We start from the raw sequence: 23,870 nt of genomic DNA, 5'->3' as shown, positions 1-23,870 counted from the left end.
TTTAAAATTACTCTATGTGGGTTACATTTGCCATAAATGTATGGTTGAAATAACTTATTTCCACTGGTTTTAACTGACTGAGTCACCGAAAAATAAAGAAACTGACTTGAAGGTGTGTTTAAACCATTTTTATTCGGTAAAAGTCAGGTAAAAAGTAGGTTACCTCTTCTCAGTTTAGCGACTAGTATTATAATTGTGTATTTAAAAGAGTAAACGGTGCATGTTACGGAACAAACCGTTAATTAAATGTGTAGAACCACACAATATCAACCATACGATCTGATCAGGCAATAGATCTGATGCATTCGTTTTAATGCCATTAAAATTTGACCCTTTGAAATCATACTCAGTCTTTGACAACCCAGATGTTACATCACATCAATTAAGATTCTGAAAATAAAGAGCAGAAAAAAAAATGGCACTGGAAACATTTTGATATTGCAAACTTTCCTATCACTTCCTTCTCCACCTTCGAGAACACTTTTCAAATCAATAACAAAAATCTAGTTCTTTTCCTTTTTTTTCTTTGTTTTGTATTTACTTTTTTATTTATCAAGGTGGTAATCATGACTAATCACAGAGCGCTTACTACCTGTAAGAATATTAAAGCATAATACTCATAAATGGAACTGTAATTTTAGAACGATTACACAAAATTCACAATTTTCTCGACCAACTTCGATTTAGTCCGTGCCGCAGTAGCGGAGGTGACACCACGGTGTGCCATTTATGAAGTAAACATAATAACCTCCGCAGTTTATCACTTTGACAGCACTTGATTTGTAGCAGCAGTCCGACTGCCAATGGAAGCAAACCGTCCTGGTGACCTGACCATCAGCTTGTGTGGGATGCGCACCATTTATCCATCCGGGTACGTCAGAATTGCATCGGTGTGTTGGTGGGCATGAGGTAGGCATTCTTGTCCCCGCTGCTCCTTCAAAACGATACCAACCCGTGAGTCCGTTGTCGCAAACCGTGTCTTGATTGTCGTAGATTACCTTTCTGTCTCCCCCCCGTCAGACTCTGATAATTTTGACATTCTAAAAAAAGGGGGAAAGTTTAAAGATTTTAGAAAGGTATAAAGGAAAAATAATAGAAAGAATCAACACAAAAAAACAAAAGCTTACAACTAAACAAGAAATGAAATGAAGGCCATATCCTCGATATTTGCTTGAAAATCTACTATTTATTTTATTACGTCTATGTTATTTTATGCTTTAACAATTTAAATGGTTGTCATTCAGGAATACACGTGGACCGAAAACAAATTACGTCCTGCACCTAGCCATCTTGATAATACAAGATTGGCCAATATCTGATTAATTACATGACGAATAGATAACACCAAAGGATTACACTTTTAATCAAAATTATAACAAAGTTCTCGAGCTTGATTGGTTATCACCAGCTCGACTTGAGCACTTGTAATTGGACATTGTAATAGGACAGTAAAAGGAACAGTTAACACGCCATGCCTGTGTAAGTGGACAGAACGCGTCATGTGCCCGCGATGTTATCTCGCATTTCGCCGAATCAACTGTTGCTCGTTTTTTATCTTCTATGAAAACCTACAACCGATATCTAATTTCTTTCTCAAATTTTGTCATAGTTTTGATTAATTGGTAACAGGAATGCAAGTCGTCCAGTTTTGTCTGTAATCGTACTCGAAACTGTTATATTACGCGGTTCGCAGACTCAAACCATTTATATACAGGGATTCCAATGATAATCCAAAAATGTTCCCATAATCGACCTGAATAAACATCCAATTTTGACAGTAGAGTAGGTTTTTTGCGAATAGAAAATTACACCTTAGCGGGCGAAATTGGCGACGGTTTTCTATCTCTTCACTCTCTTGTTACTTTTAAAAATTTTGTTTTCTTCGATATCAAGTGGAAAATTCTCTTCAGAGTAGCCAAGAACGCAGAATTGGCTTTATCTCGCTTTTCGACACTTTACTTGCACAGACAGTCGCAAAAAAGGTAATACATTGTTTCTTTTTTAGGTACTAGTTACTCTTCACTCAATCAGGTTATCATCTTAGTGATTTTCATATTAACCAGACACCAGTGGTCAGCATGAAAGAATAGATACAGAAACAGCAGCAGGATTGAGGTGCAACATTTACATAGAGAAGAATCGATTCGTCTTCCTACCTGATGGGAGATTACTGCAGGATCTTCCATCCCCTTTGTACGGATGGTTACATGAGCAGCTAAATGATCCAAGAGTGTTAGTGCATGAGGCTGAAACGTGGCAATCATGTACACCACTGGCACATTCATTAATATCTGTCGATATAGATAAGAAAGCTGATACACATAATACAATGAAGAGGAACAATAAGGACCTGTTTACATGGAGGTAGCGGAAATCAGGTCGGTGAGGTAACCGATATAGTCTAGGTAACCGGCCTGTCCATGTAATCCCTTATTTTTATCATGATCAAGTTTACATGATAGGTGAGTTACCCGCCTAAGCGGATTGCTCGGTGTGCTAAGTAGGGTAGCCCTGTCAGCCGTGGCCGTAATTAGTGTTATGAGAAATTGTTGTAAATATAAGCTTCTAGAAATCTCCGGACTGCCTAGTCGTGCTGACATGCGTACCATAGAACTTTCTAGAACATTTCGTCAAGAAACATGACGGTTTTGATCAAAGGATTGCTGTTGCGTCTCCTTAATCTACCTGATTCCCCCATAAGACTCTGCACTATTTTTTTGATCCCCCATTCCTCATTGGCAGTCTCTTGGCAGTCAATTTTCTATATTTCGTTTATGATTTCAATTGTTTTGAGGAAGACGGTGCGAAATTCATTAGCTAGCTCTGTGGGGTCGTCGTGCTATGGGAGAGCCGTCTCAAGTGGTTCCCTAGACAAGGAATTAACCAAATGAAATAGCTTGCGGAAGTCACCCACCTACACACTGATCAATTAGGTTTGAATTATAATTCACACGTGAAGATTTAAGAAGTGTAGGGTACTGATTAAGATAACATCAAAGAATATCTAAAGAAAACAATACGGAGATTCTAGAACATTTGCACTTAACTTTTAAATTTATATAAGGAATGAATTGTTGACGAGAGACAATTTCAGATTTAATGAGGTAATAGTCGAAGACTGCTTAGACATCCTTTATGAGGACTGTACTTTTTCTGATAAAATTTCTTCTCACCTTTGCTGGTATGTCCATCTCCAGAAAAACCGGCTCTGCAAGAGCAGCGATACCATCCCACAGTGTTTTTGCAATCAGCGTTCACATCACAAACGCTAACGGAGGCATTACATTCGTCGGTATCTGTTAATGAACATCCAAATCGTTTAGAGAGACAATCTACGTTAATGATAAAGTACAATTTTAAGCAAATTATTGTTCAGATCCTCTTTCATCAAGTTAGTCACTGTTAAAAAATAAAAAACAAAACAAAAAACAACCGTGTGAGGCTCAAACAGCTTTATCAAGCTGGCTCTCCAAGAGTTTCTATGTATATCATTCCAATAGCATGTTGGTTGGTTTTAAGATTACAGCAAAGCATAAACAATGAGTTCACTTTGCTTAGTAGGATGCAAACGAGTCAAGATTTATCAAATCCTACTCCAAAAAACTTAAATTCCAGTGATATGCAATTCTTGCTGTTATCTGTTGTCGTACATGGATTGAAATATGAAATATATAAACAAGATAAAAGATACGACCAACAACAAAAAAGGATTGCACCTGAAAGAAAAGCTGACCATTAGCTTTTATGCAAGGCACAAAACTTTCTAGTGTATATCCATTCTGTTTAACTGTCCTACTTTACCTTCAGTTTTCATGTCACAATGAGCCAACACAGGAGTGTCAGGTTTGATGAAATTCAGCCAGTATTTTCCGCTGACCGCTTCTCCACCTTCACTCGCCTTGATTTCCTTGCACGAGTCTGCAGACAACTCTGGAATGGCGCCGAGAATAGCTAGAAAATAAGAAAATAAGAAAGTGAAGAAAAAACGCGATATCTCCCTCTCTAAAACAGTCAGCAAAATTATTTTGCCTTAACGCTCACCTTTCTTCATATCTCGTCTGAAGTAATATCTCTCAGAGTTGGTTACAAAATCTTCAGGCCTGGCTTCCTTTGTGCGTTTACTCAGTTCACACTTGTCCTGTGTGAACACATAGTTAAAGCTTTGGCATCTGACGTCACGATAACATTCCCGCAAACACACATCACCGAATGCTGCTCCAGTAATTGTTTTAAAAATGTGTTTTTGAAGCATTTTACCAAGGATGGAGACTTCGCGTGTATCACGGTGGTACTGAGTAACAACTGAGTGAAACGATACCAACATGAAGAGGAAAACTGGTAAATGAAAGAACGCTTGGATTCCCATTGTGGTTAAATAATTTCGCCTGAAATGAAATCATGAAGTTTGAGAGCACAGTGATACAAATATGTGGCCGTTCATGACTAGGGATATGTCATGCATACGACAAATTTAAAACTTGGTGTAAAAAAGCAAGAGTTAGATATGGCACTAGACGATGAGACACGGATACTAAAACAGTCCTTTTGCGCGTTGATCTATGGTTTAATCAAAAGTGTTACTTATCCTTTTCCAATAAGAAGTTTCCAAAGCTTTCTGAATGCAATTCCTCAATTGCAGAAACAGATTTTATTAAGTACAACGAACGGTCGTCGTCCCCATGCATGGAAAAAAAAAAGGACATCTAAATATAAAGTAACAGACTCCTTTGAGACCCATTCCCTGACGCACTAACAGCTCTTCCTGCTGATCCAAACATTCACGCTATACTTTTAAAATAGCACACAGTTAGCCGCCCCTGATAACGCCTAGTAACTATATCTTTGGTTTAGCTCTGTCCTATCATGATGATAATAGAACCATAAGGTACTTCTCCTATGCTGTGAACTTGCCTGAGTGAATAACGCAATCTTCCTTTCCTTTTCAAGATCGAAAAACTGATCTTTGGGAGAGAGATAACTTTGAAACTTAGCCTGCGTTAAAATTGGAACTTTATACAGGCCAGAACGTGCGCAAGCGGTGTCAATATGTAACAAGATGCTTTATGTCAAAAGTTCTAATGCCACCTGATATCGTCGTTATAATGTAAATAAACGGCAGCGAAACTCTTAGTTATATGTTCTGAGAAAATATCTCGGAAAAAGTCGGACTTTCCAAACTCTTTTCTTTTCATCTTTCGTTATAATACAGCTATGAAAAATTTCCTTTTTAACCGTAAAGGAGGGTAAATTTTATTCCCCAGGTCATTATTCAGAGACCGAGAGTAGGTAAGATCCTTGTGGCATGATCAATAAAAACATGTGAATTCAGTTCGGCTCGACCTGATTCAGCCAAAAGGTCCTATAAGCATTTACTACACGAATGCAATTCTGTATCTTTGTTCCTTATAATTGCATTTTGCCCAGACCGACGAAGATCATAGTCCGATGTGTTAGTAATTACTCGAGTGATTATGGATTGGTAATTTTTATGAACTAGTCTGTGCGCTATTTCCATATCAATATGTGACACAGATAACGCAGTCTTAAAACTCGGATTCCATTTGCACTTTGACAAAAGGCACGCGCGGTTCTTTGGCAATCACATCTCTTGAGAGTTTTGCCGTAAATCTTTTGGTTTTTTTTTTCTTTCTTACTCTTTAGTGCAATCACTGATGGAACCTAGAAATCATGGCTCGTGTCAAAACGAAGCGTGCTCAAGAGTAAAGACAAGTGTGAGCTAGCGTATTGTCCAACATTGGCCGTTTTTATGCTAGAGACGTTAAAGTTGTCTAAGACGTTAAAGTCGACTTTAACGTCTTAGACAACTTTAACGTCTTTAGCATAGAAACGGCCATTAGGCCATTATCAAACTAGCGGGTACAAAACTTCTCTTAAAAGCGTATGAATAATTTAACAAGAGGAGATTCTGACATCAACGAATCATGTTTTGAAAAAATAATCTGGCGCAAGAGCTTCACTTTTGATGATAGAGCCGTGAGTTAAGTCAGGCTTAAAGTCTGTAGCTCAGTAATACATTGCTAAACTGGCTTCTTTAGTATATCCTTTGAAATAATTTGACTTCGATCCCGAAAAAAGCCTCTGTGGTCAGCTGCATAACAAAGGACACACTCATTTAAAACCATCCAAAATGAAGCTATAAGCTCCACTTCACGTAGTCTTGTTGTGATACATACTAAATAAGATTAATTTTTTCGAAAGGACTTTGGTACTCACTCAAGAGTGTTCCTCATAACTGGCAACTTCTGGTCATCGTCATTTCTTCCGTTGTGTGAGTCGAATTTCTGTAAGTTGAATCAAACGCAAACTTCTAGCTAATTTTCAATGACGATAGACTAGTCCAAAATATCTGTTTAACTGCAATAGAACTACAAGGCTTGTGAGGATTCTCTTCTCAGAAAGATATCTAAGCCTAGTCACCTGGTGATGTTTTGAGGCACGACCAGCCGTTTATTTTTCGCACATGATGTGGGAGGTTGACTGTCATGCAAATTAAGAATGGGGTAAGTTTCTAAAGAAACTGTTGTGCTGCGTCGGTACGAGATGTAACAGGGTAATTTAATGTAATCAACTTAGTTGATAACGTAAATTGGCCACCGTCAAGAGTTTAAAGGCTCTAAAGGCTGACGTTTCGAGCGTTAGCCCTTCGTCAAAAGCTTCGTTAGCAATTCGTCAGAGCGATTCCAATCGCTCAAGGGCTAACGCTCGAAACGTCAGCCTCTAAAGTCTTTAAACTCCTTACGGTAAACAATTCACGTTATCAACTCAGTTTATCACACTAAATTAACCTGTCATGCAAATTATTGACGTCGGGTCTCTCCGCCAAAATTAAGTTTCAAAAGAAACATAACAGGTATTGTCCTTGGTGCATTTTAATTTAAATATTAACTTTTTGATTAACACTAGAAAATCCTCTATGTGAGACTTGGCGGATCAAAGTTTTGCAGAAAGTGGAAAAAGTTATCAATTTGTATGGAATTAAAATCCTTTTTTTCCTCGATGGGGTCACTTTGGATCGCAACGTTTCGATCGATCGCATCTGAGCGCGTGCTTCCAACGATCAAAGAACACAGCTGCAGGCGTATCCAGTCGACCTTATCACCTGAATGCAAGTTCGATTCACATCGTTTTCAAATGTGTTCATCATGATTAATAACTACAACCTACTTACAACAGCAATCATTTGATACGTCTAAACACGCGCATAATAGTTCACAATAATTTTCCGACTAGCTCTTTTCTCCTAAACTGACGGTTCAATGGCTGATAGCTATTAACAATGTTTTTGTTATCAACCACCTGCTGAAATGAGACACACTGCTTAGCTTTCTCTTCGTGTATCCGTTCTATTATAAAGCACACTGTTTCAACCAGTCAGAGCACATGTTTTATCCAAACTCACTCACTTTGTAGAAAGCGGACGTTGGGACTTTACGTTTGTTCTCAATCAAGCGAGGCGGCGTTTAACGAATCAAGGGGTGTGATTTTTTCGCGTGTTAAGTTTTTGCTGGGCTTATGCATTTACACTACGGTAAACAGGTAGCATTTGTATGGTAAATAGAGTGTTTCAATCGAGCAAATGACGATAGTCTTCTAAATGATTCAACGGCGTGGTAGGCTTCGGATGTTAATACCAGGTTACACATGCTCTCATCACCTTTGCATCGCATAGTGAGCCTCTACTTGAATACATCTTTCGCCAGTTTTAAGCAATATAAAGGAAAAAACGGTGACGTCTCTTTACTTCAGATACGAAAGCTACAGTCGCCCCACCATCCACCCCACCGTGACAATTTGCATCCTAAAAAAATCTACCAGAATCACTCCCACGGGGAGGATTTGTCTTATCATCAGTTTTGCCGATGGTTTGAATCTGCCGCTCGTATGATAATCGGAAATTTTGAAAACTCCCACGTATATTTTAAAGCTGTTTCTGCCATTGTTCCAAAGAAGCCATATACGGTCATTGTTAATCGTTAAACAAAGCTTGCTTAACTTTAAGCTGATCCGCTTTTCTTGATACACTTTTAGCAATAGGTCTTCTTTTCTAATTTACATAGCCTTATCTAATACAAAGACGACTCTCACCCCTCCCCTCAATCAAATTCTGCCTGGAAAGTCGTGGAAATATAGTGTTCCAACTGTGTTTACTACTCCTACCTAAAATTATCGATCAACCTGATTAATGGCAAAAAAAATTGATTAAAAAATATTTTCAACGACCGATGACGGCAAAGCTGAATCATTGATTTATTATGTCTTGTGGTCGTAATCAGGAGCTCCTGTCGTAATCTAGTATCACCTAAATATACTTCAATTTTCTCTCGATATCCTTTAGAGGCCAGCCGTCAACGAAGGGGGGGTATAGGATTCTGGGGAGATTACATAGATGTCAATGGGAACAGAGGGGGTCAATCGTCTCCAACAAAGTGTAGAGAGGAGAGTATAAAAAATTGACTGGCAATGAAGGGTTGGGGGGGGGTCGTAAGAATATCACATATCAATATCATAGTTGCTAAAAAAAGAAATTTGCTACCTAAATTTCTTGATATTGTTATATAAACATTAATTTGTATTTAAAAAGCTTTATTTTTCGTTCTTTACAATAAGTGCCAACATCAGTCACCACAAATAGCTTGAGACTAATGTTAGCTTTTTTATGGGCGAAATTTGAGGATACTCTTATGTCTAACGAACAAAACACATGGTTCATTAGACATCATTTTAGTCAATGGTCAAATGTAATATTAGATAAGAATGGAAATCGGCCGACGAACTGTTGTCAAGTGACAAGTCATGTGTTTAAAAGCCTTTTGATGAAAATTCAAGAATTTCGCATAAAGTGAAGTTTTCTATGAAATCGTTTACTTTTTCGTACTTAACATGTGATTTAACTGATTCTCTTTTCATGCGCTATTCCAAAGAGGGAAAACTCATTCAAACCTGCTGTCCACAAAACTAATTAACTTTGATTTCAAGTAGCACTATGTCAGTCTTGACGTACAAGTACAAGTTAAAACAAGTACCCACACAAGTACTAGTTAACCTATTGTGGACATCAATTATTGTTCTTTTAAAGTACTAGTTCTCCTGCTGGTTGGTAAATTGCTAGAGTTGTAAGACGTTCGGAAAAAAAATGGAGTTAGCAATAGCGCACAATATTCAATATGTAAAAAATATAGAAGCCCTTACTGTGCTCTGTTCTGTTGTAAAGCACGCAAAAAGCGGCATGAGCAAGAAAGAACTGCGTGGAGAAACAGGAGACGTGGTCGTACTTCTTGATTTTTATGCGTTTTTTTATACGCAGTAGAGGGTGCGTAGAGCAATACTAAGGAAAAATAATTGAATGTGACTTCAGCGGGCCCCCGTAAAGAAAATAAATATTACAAAAAAAATGGCCCAATCCTTTAGGTTTATTCTTAGCAGTGGGATGCATGGGTCACTCCCTCATACCTCACACTCGCACTGTTATGCTCCGCTTATGTTTATCATGATCGTGACTTAATTACTAAATGGAGGTTACTCTTCCTTGTTTCCAAAATTAGGAGAAGAATTGGGCGCTTACAAAAACATATACAGCAAAGGAGATGATAAATTGTTAGTCTGAAAACTTCTTATGTTAAAAGTTTTCTCAAAGAGCTAACAAAGAGTTAACTCTCCTGGGTAACGCAGTTTTAAGCGAGAGTGTATTAGCGCATTCTTTTCTCTCGTTCGGACGACACAGAGCCTGAAGTCTTGGATCCGTTTTCATCGATCAAAACATTTAAAAAGATTCGGTTTTATTTAAACCATATGGTTGTTAATAACTACTTGCGAATTAACTTTTCGAAGCGTACAGGGCATGAGCCAGGCTTCTACGAAACATTAATTTATTGAATGAAGTTTGTGATCGTGCCTGTCATTCAAAATACCGTCCGCAGGTAAAGCCAACTGTAATAGGCTTTACTAAGTCGAGCAAAACGAATTAAAGAAGGAAAAGAGGAATAGTTTATGGGATTATTCGACCTGAAGATCACACTCCTTACTGAAGACATCTACAATATCAATTTTTCATAGCATATTCGCTAATGGTCATATTATATATTTGATTATGGAAACCCTCTTCTAAAAAATCCACATACTGGCAAATAGCTACTGCATGAAACTAGTTTGTGTTCAAAATAAAGCAGGCGATTCTTAGCCATGTTCCTTATTGTTTTGCCTCTTTCCTCGTTACATTCCAACATTATCAGACCAGCGGATGCCGGTGAAGCTTATTAGCATCCTAATTAGAGTTCAAATTTTGAGAGCACAGTGATACAAATATGTGGCCGTCTACAGAAAAACAGAGAATACGATAATTGTAGAGCCACTTATTGTTTGGCTTTTTTTTCAAGCAGTATTACATATCGCCCACAAGTGTCAAAGCTTCGTAAATGCAATTCCTCAATGGCAAAAACAGTTTTTACTTAGTGCAAACGTCGTCCCAATGCATGCAAACTAGAAACAGACATCTAAAGAAAGATGTTTTTCGTCTTGTCTTTCTTTATTTCTTTACCGAGCTCAAAACTTACCATCTCTCTTATTTCTATCAACAAACATTACGCTATCGACATACTGATCCTAGCAGTATGCAGGACGCGTGTCATATGAACTTCGTAATGGACCTCGCTCACCGTGGAGTCTCTGTGGCTCGGTGGTAGAGCATCGGAGCGCGAAATCCGAAGGTCTGAGGTTCGATTCTTCATCGGGACTCAGAATTTTTTCTTTGTCCCACGCTCGTGACAAGACGAAGAACATCTTTCTGTATTTCTTTACCAAGTTCAAAACTTACCATCTCTCTTATTGCTATCTACAGACACCTAAATAATAAATTAACTGAATTCTTTAAGCCTCATTCCCTAACGTATTAGCAGCTCTTTCTTCTGATCCCAACATTCACGCTATTCTTTTAAAATAGCGCACAGTTCGCCGCCCCTGACAACGCTTATGAAAATTTCCCAAAAAGATATCCACTTTGGTTTAGCTCTATCCTATCATGATGATAACAGAACCATGAGGTACTTCTCCTATGCTATGAACTTGGCTGAGTGAGTATCGCGTCTTCCTTTCCTTTTCAAGATCGAAAAACTGATCGTTGGGACAGAAATAACTTTGAAACTAAGCCTGCGTTGAAATTGGAACCTTATACAGGTCAGAACGTGCGCAAGTGGTGTCACTATGTAAAAGAATGCTTTATCTCAAAAGTTTTGATGCGATCAGCAGACTTTCTAAGACCTATTTTGGCCGAAAGTCAAAACATGATATCGTCGTTATGATGTAAATAAACGGCAGCGAAACTCTTAGTTTTATATTCCGAGGAAATATCTCGGAAAAAGTCGGACTTTCAAAACTCGTTTCTTTTCATCTTTCACTATAATACAGCTATGAAAATTTTCTTTTCGACCGTAAAGGAAGGCAAAATTTTTTACCCAGGTCATGACGTGGGGACATGGCATGATAAACAGTCAAATACTTTCCCGTTCAGCTCGACCTGATTCAGCCAAAAATTAAGTCCGATAAATATTTAACTACATGAATGCAGTTCTTTCTCTTTATTCATTACAACTGCATTAAATTTTGCAACTTTCAGACCTGCATAAACCGATGAAGATCATAGTCCGATGTGTTAATAATTACGCGAGTAATCAATGAATTGGTAATTTTTATTGACGAGTCAATATTTATTTCCATATCAAAATGTGAGGCAGAGTGCACTCTGAATACTTGATTCGATTTTCACTTTGACAATAGGCACGCGCGGTTTTTTTCAATCACATTTCTGGAGAGTTTTGCCGTTAACCTTTTGTTTTTTTTCCTTTTCTTGCTCTCAGTGCAATCACTGATGGAACCTAAACACCATGGCTTGTGACAAAACGCAGCGTGCTCAAGAGTAAAGTCAAGCGTGGGCTAGTGTATAGTCCAACATTATCAAGCTAGCGGATGCAAAACTACTCTCAAAAGCGTATGAATAATTTAACACAAGGAGGTTCTGAAATCAGCGAATCATGCTTTGAAAGAAAAATTGGACACGAAAGCTTCACTTTTTCATGACAGAGTGTGAGATGTGAGTTAAATCAGGCTTATTGTCTGTAGCTCAGTAATACATTGCTAAACTGGCTTCTTGAAGTATATCCCTCGAAATAATTTGACTTGGCTTCCTGAAGAAAGCCTCTGTGGTCAGCTGCATAACAAAGAGCAAACTAATTTAAAACCATCCAAGATGAAGCCATAAGCTCCACTTCTCGTAATATGCTTGTGATACATATTCAATAAAATGAATCTTTCGAAAGGACTTTGGTACTCACTCAAGAGTGTTCCTCATAACTGGCAACTTCCGGTCATCATCATTTTTCCCGTTGTGTGAGTCGAGTTTCTGTAAGTTGAATCAAACGCAATCTTCTGGCTTATTTTCAGTGACGATAAACAAGTCCAAAATATCCGTATAACTGCAACAGAACCGCAAGGCTTGTGAGAATTCTCTTCTCAGAAAGATATCTAAGCCCAGTCACCTGGTTATGTTTTGAGGCACGTCCAGCCGTTTACTTCTGGCATATGATGTGTGAAGTTGACTATCATGCAAATTAACAATGGGGTAAGTTTCTAGAGAAACTGTTGTGCTGCGTCGGTAGGAGATGTAACAGGGTAATTTAGTGTAATCCATTCGTCAGAGCGCTCTGACGAATTGCTAACGAGGCTTTAACGAAGGGCTAACGCTCGAAACATCAGCCTTTCAAGCCTTTAAACTCCTTACGGTGGCCAATTTACGTTATCAACTCACTTGATCACACTACATTACCCTGTCATGCAAATTACTGATGTCGGGTCTCTCCGCCAAAATTAAGTTACAATAGGAATTTTTTAAGAAGTAAAAGAAACATAACAGGTATTGTCCGCAATGCATATTAAATATTTACTTTTTGATTAACACCAGAGAATCCTCTATGTGAGACTTAGAGGATCAAATTTTTGTGGAAAAAGTCATGAATCGATATGGAATTAAAATTGTTTTTTCCACGATGGATTCGCTTTGGATCGCGACGTTTCGATCGATCGCAGCTGACCGCATGGTTCCAACGACCAAAGAACACAGCTGCAGGCGTATCCAGTCGACCTTGTCACCTGAAAAGGGTTGCAGCACGCACGTTCGATTCACGTCGTATACAACTGTGTTCATCACAAGTAATAACTATAACCTATTTACAACTGTAATATATTAATACGTTTAAACACGCGCATAATAGTTCACAATAATTTTCCGATTAGCTATTTCCTCTTAAACTGACGGTTAAAGAGCTGATAGCTATTAACATTGGTTTTGTCATCAAACACCTGCTTCCGACCACCCCTATGGTTTTTCAAGGTGTGTTGGGAATATTCTAGATTAAACGAAAGCAAATAAATCGTGACAAATATCGATGAAGTTAAAAAAACTTGCCAGAAAGAAAATCTTAAAACTACACCATCGATGTTTATTTCTTGTCGATGTTTAAATGTAAACGTAGCGAGTGTTCTTTATTGCAGACAAGTAGCTCGTTGTTTTTGCGTTTCTTCTGAGACATACGATTCAAAATTTGAATTTTGGAATGAACCAGAACAAATTTTGGAACTGAAATCAGGCACACTGCTGAGCTATCTTTTCGCGTATCCGTACTATAATAAAGTACCCTGTTTCAACCAGTCAGAGCACATGTTTTATCGAAACTTTTAGCAATAGAGGTCTTTTTCCGTATTTACATAGCATCATATGAATACAAAGACGGCTTACAAACCCGTGATGCAATTCACATAAATTTTGACGAGTCTCCCACCCTTCCCCCGATTAAATTCTGCCTGAAAAGTCAAGGAAATACAACGTTCCAACAGTGTTTACATACTCTTACCTAAACACATCAGTCGAACTGATGAATGGCAAAAAAAAAAGAATGATGAAAAAAATGTTTTCAACGACCGATAACGGCCAATCTGAGTTAGTGGTTCATTACGTCTTCTGGTCATAATCAGGAGCTGGGGTCAGTCGTCTCCAACAAAGCGTATCGAGGGGACTATAAAAGATTGACTGCCAATAAAGAGTGGGGGGGGGGGGGTGGTGGTCATAAGAATATCACAGAGCCTTAGTGGGGAGATCAGTTTATCGTGACACAATCAAAATAAATTAACCGTTTGCCGTAAAATGATGAAAATTTTAACCATTAATTAGCCGTTAAAGCCATCACCCCATTGAGACTAGGCCTGTCCCGATTGGGCTCCTAAAATGCTAGAAAGTTGCTTATTTGAATAGTCGCTAAAAATTGTGAAAAATACAAAACGTTGCTACCCAAATTTCTTGATATTGTTATATAAACATTAATTTGAATTTAAAAAGCTTTATTTTTCGTTCTTTACAAGAATTGCTAGCATCAGTCACAAAAAATTGCTTGAAACTTAGCTTTAGAGAGTTGCTTGCAAATATGGGCGAAATTTCAGGATACTCTTATGTCTAAGGATCAAATGAAATATTTGATAAGGATGGAAATACGCCAATGAAACGTTGTCAAGGGACACGTCATGTCTTAAAAAGCCTTTTGATAAACATTCAAGAAATTCCCATAAATTGATATTTTCTATGAAATCGTGGACTTTTTCTTACTCAACATTTGATTTAACCGATTCTCTTTTCATGCGCTATTTCACAAAGAGGAAACTCATTCAAAACCTGCTGTTCACAAAACTAGTTAAGTTTGATTTCCAATATCTGTATGTCAGTCTAGACGTACAAGTAAAGTTTCAGTTAACCTCTGTGGATATCAGTTATTGCTCTTTTAAAGAACTGGTTCTCCTGCTGATTGGTAAATTGTTGGAGTTGTAAGTCGTTCGAAAAAAATAGAGCTAGGAATAGCGTACAATATTCCATATGTAACAAATAGAGAAGCCTTGACTGCGCTCTGTTCTGTTGTAAAGCACGCAAAAAGCGGCTAGAGCAAAAAAGAACTCTAGCCGTAGTTTCGTGTTCCTTCCCACCTCTTGATTTTCATGCGTGTTTTTTATGCGCAGTACAGGATGCGCAGAGCAATACTTAGGAATAACATTTAAACGTGATTTTAGCGGGCCCCCGTAAAGAAAATAAACATCAAGAAAAAATGGCCTAATCGTTTAGGTTCATTGTTAGCAGTGCGATGCATGGATCACTCCCTTATACTTCACACTCGCACTGTTATACTCCGCTGATGTTTTTTGATGATCATGACTTAACAACTAAATGGAGGTTATTCTTCATTGTTTCCAAAAAGAGAAGAAGAATTAAGCGATTAAAAAAACATCTACTGCTAAGGAAATGGTAAATTGTTAGTCTGAAATCTTCTTATATTAAAAGCGTTCTCAAAGAGCTAACAAAGAATGTACTCTGCTGGTTAACGCAGGTTTGAGGTAGAGTGTATTAGTGCATTCTTTTTTCTCATTGAATTCCGGACGAAAAAGAGAAAAACAAACAAACAAGCGCCCGCCTGGAACATTCATATGGCTGAGCGAACAATTAGATAAATATTCCTACTTGAACCCGTTTTGATGGATTCAAACACTCAAAAAGGTTCGGTTTTATTTAAACAATTCAATTGTTGATATCTGCAAGCAAATTAACATGTCGAAGCGTGCAAGGCATGAGCCAGGCTTTCACGCAACATTATAATAATAATCGAAATATTTAACCAGGATAACCCAACAATGCAAAAGTACTGTTATTGATGGGTCCTACTGATTAATAATTAAAAACTAAAAAATAACAAATTATCCAAGTATATATAAGATAGTACCTATAATACAAATGACACAGTTAAAAACTGCTGAAACTGCAATAGAAATCACAAGAAATAATCGTCCGTGGCTTCCCGAATAAAACTCTAGAATTAATATTCCTCAAACTTAAAGGTAACGAATTAAAAAATTGAGGAACCCCAGAAAATAAAATTACAGCGCGCAAAATCCAGTTTGACCTTGGGTAGCTTTGTTGATTTCCCACTGTTTCTAGTGTTGAATTTATTGAATAAACTTTGCGATCGTGCCTGTAATTCAAAATACCGTCCGAAGGTAAAGCCAACTGTAATAGGCTTTACTAAGTCGAGCAAAACGAGTTAAAGGAGGAAAAGCGGAATATTTTATGGGATTATTCGATCTGATCAGCTTCCTTACTGGAGACATCTAGAATATTGATATTTCAAAGCATACTTGATAATAGTCATATTTGGTTATTTAACCCTCTCCTAAAAAATCCACATGCTGGCAAATAGCTACTGCATGAAACTAGTTTGTGTTCAAAAAAAAAAAGAAAAAGAGAAGACACAAGCAGGCGATTTCTAGCCATATACCTTATTGCTTCGCCTCTTTTCTCGGAGGGCCTCTCAAATTTACCCCCGATGGACTTAAAAAGTACCTGGATGTGTCGACGCATTCTGCACGATGCGTTAAATCACTAGCAGTCCTCCAGAGCCACATCTAAAATCAAAGTTGATATGTGTTCATTATAGTTTCACGTTTTACCTGTTGGTGTGGGTTTTGCTCTTACTTGACAACCATTTGGTGGTGGTACCTCACACAGACACTGTCACCAACAACAAATGGTTGTCAAGTAATCTGAGAGTAGAAACAGAGGAACTACTTGTCGTAGCTCAAGACCAGGCAATAAATACCAGAAACTATCAGAAAGTAATATGTGACCAGCAAGTGAAGAGCAAATGCAGAATGTGTTGGTAATATGAAGAGACAAAGGACTATATTGTGTCTGGATGTAAGATATTAGCTAAAACAGAGTACATCTGAAGGCACAGTAATGCGGCAGCATATCTCCCATTGAAGCATTTGTAAAGATCATGATATCGAGATTGTAGACAAATGGTACCAACTTGAGCCAGAGACTGTGATGCACAATCGAAAGACAACAACATCACCATCATATGGGACATGCCAGTCAATACTGACTGAACTCTAACAGGGAACGGACCAGAAATCGTAATTAAAGACTCGGTGAATTCCACCTGCAAACTGATTGATATGACTGCTCCATCTGATAGAAACATCGCTCCGAAGAAAGTGGAAAAGAAAAGCAAGTACAAAGACCTAGAACTAGAAATACAAAGAATGTGTTCTTTGAAAACCGGAGTGATCCCTGTGGTTGTTGGTGCGCTTGGTACAGTGAAGAAGTGGATGGAAGAAAACATAAAGAAAGTATCAGCAGCAGCTACTGTGATAGACATTCAAAAGATATGCATGCTGGGATCTGCGCAAATCCTCAGAAAGGTGCATAGTGTATGTACAGAATAATTGACTTGAGTACTGGTGCCCTGGGTGCATGGTTTGCGCCCGGCTGATTCACAAAAAGAACACCAGCAAAGATTGTGATGGAAGAGATGAAAATAATAATAATAATAATAATAATAATAATAATAATGATAATAATGATAATAATAAAAGAAAGATATTGTGTAAATAGGGGAAAAGGCGAACTTAAACTTGTTGTTTGATGAGAGTTTTACAGCTCGAAACGACCGAGCTAGGTACAAAACAACTGAGATGGGTACGAAAAGACTTAGTTCTTTGGATACGAGACGTTTCAACTATTTAGGTACGAAACGTCCTAGCTGGATACGAAACCACCGAAGGTAAGAAACGACTGGTAACCTTACAATCAAAACTTCTCTCAAAAGCGTATGGATAATTTATCAAAAGGAGGTTCTGACATCAGCGAATCATGTTTTGAAGGAAAAATTGGGCATGAGAGCTTCACTTTTTTTTATGACAGAGCCGTGAGTTAAATCAGGCTTGAAGTCTGTAGCTCAGTAATACATTACTAAACTGGCTTCTTTAAGTATACATATCCCCCATGAGATAATTTGACTTGGCTTCCTGAAGAAATCCTGTGTGGTCAGCTGCATAACAAAGGAGAAACTAATTTAAAACCATCCAAGATGAAGACATAGGCTCGACTTCTCGTAGTGTGCTTGTGATACATATCAATTAAAATTAATCTTTTAGAAAGAACTCTGGTACTCACGCAAGAGTGTTCCTCATAACCGGCAACTTCCGGTCATTATCATTTTTTCCTTTGTGTGAGTCGAGTTTCTGTCAGCTGAATCAAACGCAAACTTCTGGCTAATTATTAGTAGCGAAAGAAAAGTCTAAAATATCCGTATAACTGGAATAAAGCTACGAGGCTTGTGAGAACTCTCTTTCCAGAAAGATATCTTAGCCCAGTCACCTAGTGTTGTTTTTAGGCACTCTGGTATATGATGAGGGAAGTTAATTGTCACGCAAATCAATAGTGGGGGTAAGTTTCTAAAGAAACCGTGGTGCTGCGTTGGTGGGAGAGTATAACAGGGTAATTTAGTTTATCCATTGAATTGATAACGTAAATTGACCACCGTAAAGAGTTTAAAGGCTTTAAAGGCTGACGTTCCGAGCGTTAGCCCTTCATCAAGAGCTTCGTTAACCCTTCGTCAGAGCGATTCCAATCGCTCCAATGTACAATTTACCTTATCAACTCAGTTGATTACACTACTGAAATAACCCCGTCATGCAAATTATTGACGTCGGTTCTCTCCGCCAAAATTAAGTCGCAGTAAGAATTTTTAGCAAAGTTAAAGAAAAACAACACGTATTGTCTTCAATGCATATTAAATATTTACTTTTTGATTAACACCAGAGAATCCGCTCTGTGAGACTAAGTGGATCAAATTTTTGCAGAAAAAGGAAAAAGTCATGAATTTTTATAGAATTCAGATCGTTTTTTCTACGATGGTGTCTCTTTGGATCGGGACGTGTCGATCGATCGCATCTGACCGCATGGTTCCAACGATCAGGCTGCAGGCGTATCCAGTCGACATTATCACCTGAAGAAGGCTTGCAGCATACACGTTCGATTCACATCGTATACGTGTTCATCTCGAATAATAACTGCAACCTACTTACAACAATAATAATTTGCTTCGTTTAATTATACACGCGCATAATACAAGTTCACAACAATTTTCCGATTAGCTGTTTCCTCCTCAATTGACGGTTCAATAGCTGATAGCTTTTAACAATGTTTTTGTTATAAGACACCTGTTTCAGACTACCCTTAGGGTTTTTCAAGATCTGTTTGGGAAGTTCGAATATCTTGCTTGATGGGAATTCTAAAAACTTCACCAGCAATGTCAGTTTATCTCTTGCCGTTGTTTCAATCCAAACGTGGCGATTTTTTTTGTTGCAGACAGGTAGCTCGTAGTTTTTGCTTTTTTTCTGAGACATACCATTCAAAATTTGAATTTTGGATAAACCCGAAGAAATATTGGAACTGAAATCAGACACACTGGTGAGCTTTCTCTCCGTGTATCAGTACTATTATAGAGTACACTGTTTCAACTAGTCAGAGCACGTGTTTCATCGAAACTTTTAGCAGTAGAGATCTTTTTCCGTATTTAGCTACCGACCATTATTTTTCTGGAAAGGGCTATGAAAAATTTTTTTTCTGGAAACATTTTTATAAACACATACGTCTGCGCAAACATTTTTTTCCATCATCATCTTCGTACAAACAATTTTTTCCCATTTTTTTTGGTGTTCTTTTATTTGTGCTCAATATTACCATTGCCTTATTAAACTATGAAATGAGCAGTAAATAACACTGATAAATAAATGATAAATAAATGATAAATATAGCCAAGATTGTAGAATATTATTTGTTTCATATAGTTTTGAGAAATTTACCTGATATATTAAGTTTTATAGAAGGACAAATGTTGAGAAGTAACGTTGAGATTTAATTGCCGCAATAAATTCCCAATTTGTTCAAGAAATATTCAACTTCTTTCAGATTTGTCATTTGCATAATACAGTGACCACTTTTTTAGTGCCCAAATTTTGTTAATTTTTATACTAATGCTTCAATTTGTTAATTTATTTTTTAATTTCAGTTTTGGTAAAAAGTCTTTTAATATCTTACGTGCAAAATTTCTTTTACCTTATCACGTTTGTAAACAAGTAATGTTGTCTTTTCAGACCCTGCAAACAATAAAAAGCTTTATTTTCGTTCTTTGCGAGAATTGCCAACATCAGTCACAGAAAAAGAGCTTGAAACTTAGCTTTAAAGAGTTGCAAGAAAATATGGGCGAAATTTAAGGATACTCTTATGTCTAACGAACGATTTGTTTCTGCATTACCTCCTCTAATTGACTTATTATGCTATACAACAAATTTGTAGACGAGTGTGCTTACTGTGAAGCGTTCTCTTTGTTTTAATCGGGACCAGTTTTGAAGAGTTTAATATCTAAAAGACTTTCTCTAATAGGATAGTTAATAGATGGAAATTATTGGAGAGTTCCCTTCAAATTTTCAACTTTATAATAGTTTTTGACCACACTCCTATGAGTAAACTTTTAACGAGTTTTAACAAATCTCACAATGTTAAGCTTAAGTGTGTTGAATATTATAATCCCAGACGATGCCATTTGTTGCCAGAGGAAGAGGATTCTTATCGTCTCCCTTGGAGAAAAAGGAACAAGGGATCTGAATGTATATAAAACTTCTTCAGTTACCACCACAACTACTTTTTCTAATAATACAGAAAATCCATTTTTGAAAAAATTACTGTAATACTCAAGAAACGTTTTGGAATCAGTCGAACAATTCTATAGTTTGCACAAGGCCATTATCATTTGAGTTCCCACCGGCCAAACCAGAACAATCTTCGCCATTACAGTACGAGCCTCCTTCACCTCCGGCTTGTTTCCAACGGGTACCACTACCTCCCCCAGAGTAGCCACCACCTCCACCAAACACACCAACTGCTCCTGATGCGGTGTCACCCTCCTTTTCGAACTTGTGACGATTCTTTCCTCACACTATTGGTGCCACTTGATCCAGCGTGACCATCCACACCACTATACCCACTCGATGCACCTCCTCCTCCTCCAGCAGCCAGCAACAGAACATTATCTGCAGTATACACAGAACTTCCTCCCCCTCCTCCAGTGCTAGCATTGTCCTCCACAGATTTTCCAAGTTGATCTGCAGTCTGCTTCGTGCTTTGTCCTCCTCTAACCTCCACTGAATCCCCTCCTTTTCGTCCCACCACAATATTTAACACTGTTCCCTTATTCAGTCTAAACTTCCCTTCTTTAAACACTCCCTTTCCACCATAATATGTTCCTGGATAGTCTCCATAATCGTATGAAAGTGTTTCTCCCTGAGATAGCGAGTGGTCCGTGGAATTGTAAACGTCTGTACAGTACCAAAGCGACATTTTTCCCACTGACCTTAAAATGAACCTCTGTATAAGAAATGGTTAAAAGAATTAGATTGTGCAATTAATGCAATATCTGTCGAATATAAGCAAATATATCATCCATGAAAAATGTAAATTGACATTAACTTGTTACAAACAACAAGATGGTCAGTCAATAAGTCCTTCTTTGCCTCTGCCGGTTTGTCCGCGAGGGGGACAAATATGCACTCCTTTAGAAATCTAAAAATCCTTACAGCTACAACGTATTTCATCACCGAGAAATCCAGGTTACATTTTAACGCTTGAAAAATTTATGGAAAATGGACACACTTGTATAAAAACGAAGAATTTTTTTTTCTTTTTTTTTTTCGTTTTTTTCAATATTTGTAATTAACGCCTTTCACTCCTTTAGGTGGCCATATGTTAAACTACTTGAACAACCTGACCACTAGAAATGTCGACCCCCATTAGAAAGACAGGGGCAATCTGCAAAGGCCCAGGAGACATTAGCAAAAATATGTTTCGTAGAATACTATCTACAAGTTGCAACTAAAACATCTTGTTGAACTCTACTTATGGGCAATTTCAAGTCTCACACGGCTCGAGCAGCCGCGGTAAAACTTTTTGATCGAGTGCGGTCAGCCAAAATTCCTCAAACCACGAACCTTTGTCTGTTTCAGAGGCCTTTTTCGCCTTTTCGTGACGAATTTCTTCTCGGCCAGGCTATCTTTGTCAGACTTTTGTCCAGTTTTACACCTAAACCGATTGCAGAGATCTTCACGTGCGATCGAAATCAGGAAATGTTTACGCGATTGAATTTGAAGAGCTACCGTTTATAAAATGTTTTGCCGTAAAAAGTACATCTAATTCGTGTTGACAGGTTCTAGTTGGCCATGAACACTTGACGGGCTGAATAATTAGTGCAAAAAAACAAAAAAAAAAAAAAAGAAAATTAGCCTCCGAAGGTCTACCGTATCCTTACTTTGGGTAAGGTGTTCCCAAGTTTTTTAACTGATGTAATATAGACATGGACAAATGAGAAAATAACATAATATTTACCGCTATATTTGACGGTTGTGTCAAGGATTTCATTGAAAGGAGACAAGCAGTGCACAAAAAATCAATTACTCTAGCTCTACATCACAAGAATTAAAATTTTCACATCCACATCAATTACAAGAACAAAAAAAACTTCAGTTTTGTCATCCTCTCTTTCCATATTGCAAGAAACAAGAAGACTTTTTCCCGTTGTGATGGAGTAAAGCCAGTACTCACCGCTGGTCGCTTCTCCCTCTTCGTTTCGTTGTATCTCCTCACATGTTTCTGCTGGACCTGATCCTTACATTTCCTTTACATACATTGTTTCCTTTCTTACAGAGATTAGATCATCCTTCTAATAAAAGCTCAGGTTTATAACTTCGTTCAGGGAATCAACCCACAGGAACATACCTGTGTGTTTTATATCTATCAATACGTTAATACCTTGGAGTAAATTACAATTCTAAATTCTATTGTGTTATGCAAACAGTGATTTGAATTTTCAGATTTTATGTTTTACAGTTTTAAAGGTGTCAAGGATTTGAACATATAGACAACTTTCAGCATAACAAAATAAGAGTATTTCGGAAGAAACACGTGTTAATTAGCAGATCCTAAACACATCGTTGAGGTAGAATTATTTAGACGATATAACTTCGTTCTCTGTTAATTAAAACAAGAATATAAAATTGTAAGGGCCTGTTTCCAATATTGTTGATGTACAGAATTCCATTGGCTACGGTATTCAGGTCAAGTCCAATCAACTAGAATATCATATAACACACAGTAGATTAGTAATTATAAGAGGGCTTTCATAATGAAATTCACCCAAATAATGCTGCAAATTAATGACTTAGGAAATTACTTTATTGTATAATCTTCGACTAGAACATGAACTACATTTTCCTGAGATGTTGAGAAGTATTCTAAATTTCCTCCGTCCTGGAAAAAATAGCAAATGCGTATATCTACGGAGAGCTCTTGGCTTTTGTAAAGGAAAGCCACTTTGAATGCACTCTTTTTTTAAAGTATATTCTCCTTTTTTGGTCAGTTTTAAGTCTTTTGAAAACTTCCAATTAACTTGCCTTCAATCGGCGTTTCTCCTTTGCAACTCAGCCACAAGTGCCGACCGATTCCATCTAAAGCTACTGCAATTAATACAGACGAATGTTCAAAGGGCATTTTTCAAACGTTGAAGTTTGGTAAGACAGCTGAACTTTTTTTGCAATCAATTGTCAGAAGAATAATTTTTTAATGCCTCAATATGAATTGACTCTGAATCTTCGCGGCAAGCGCTGTTTACTCCTGCCTAAAAGAAGTGAAAGTTACAGTTTTCGCTGTCTTAATAAACCCATCTTTAATAGAAAATTTATATCAAATTTTCCGCAGCAAATTGATCGCTTTTTAATTAACCTCCTAAGCAGGGCGCGCCTAATTTCCCACGGAGGTGTCGTAGTATCCTTATGCCGAAAAATTTCTTCGGTAAATGGTCACACATCATTTTCTATCTGTTATGTCATAAACCCGTCCGGACGATGGAAGAAAATGAAAAGAGTTTGATTTA

At 37.6% G+C, this 23,870-nt stretch overlaps 1 protein-coding gene across 1 annotated transcript; it reads right to left on the bottom strand.

The window, feature by feature from the left end:
• Positions 1–106: 106 nt before the first annotated feature.
• LOC113683875 (uncharacterized) lies at positions 107–6,510 on the bottom strand. The gene is given in 6 exon segments (XM_089205268.1): positions 107–1,013; positions 1,015–1,040; positions 2,157–2,291; positions 3,802–3,951; positions 4,042–4,385; positions 6,235–6,510. Coding segments are annotated over 6 exon segments (1,002 nt in total). The 5' UTR covers positions 6,252–6,510; the 3' UTR covers positions 107–683.
• Between the last annotated feature and the right edge of the window lie 17,360 nt (positions 6,511–23,870).

The sequence above is a fragment of the Pocillopora damicornis genome, chromosome 1 (assembly GCF_964200805.1).
Source record: "Pocillopora damicornis chromosome 1, jaPocDami1.2, whole genome shotgun sequence".
NCBI classification, from domain to species: Eukaryota; Metazoa; Cnidaria; class Anthozoa; order Scleractinia; family Pocilloporidae; genus Pocillopora; species Pocillopora damicornis.
The sequence above is the reverse complement of the archived record's forward strand: the minus strand, read 5'-3'. Positions and strand labels throughout refer to the sequence as shown.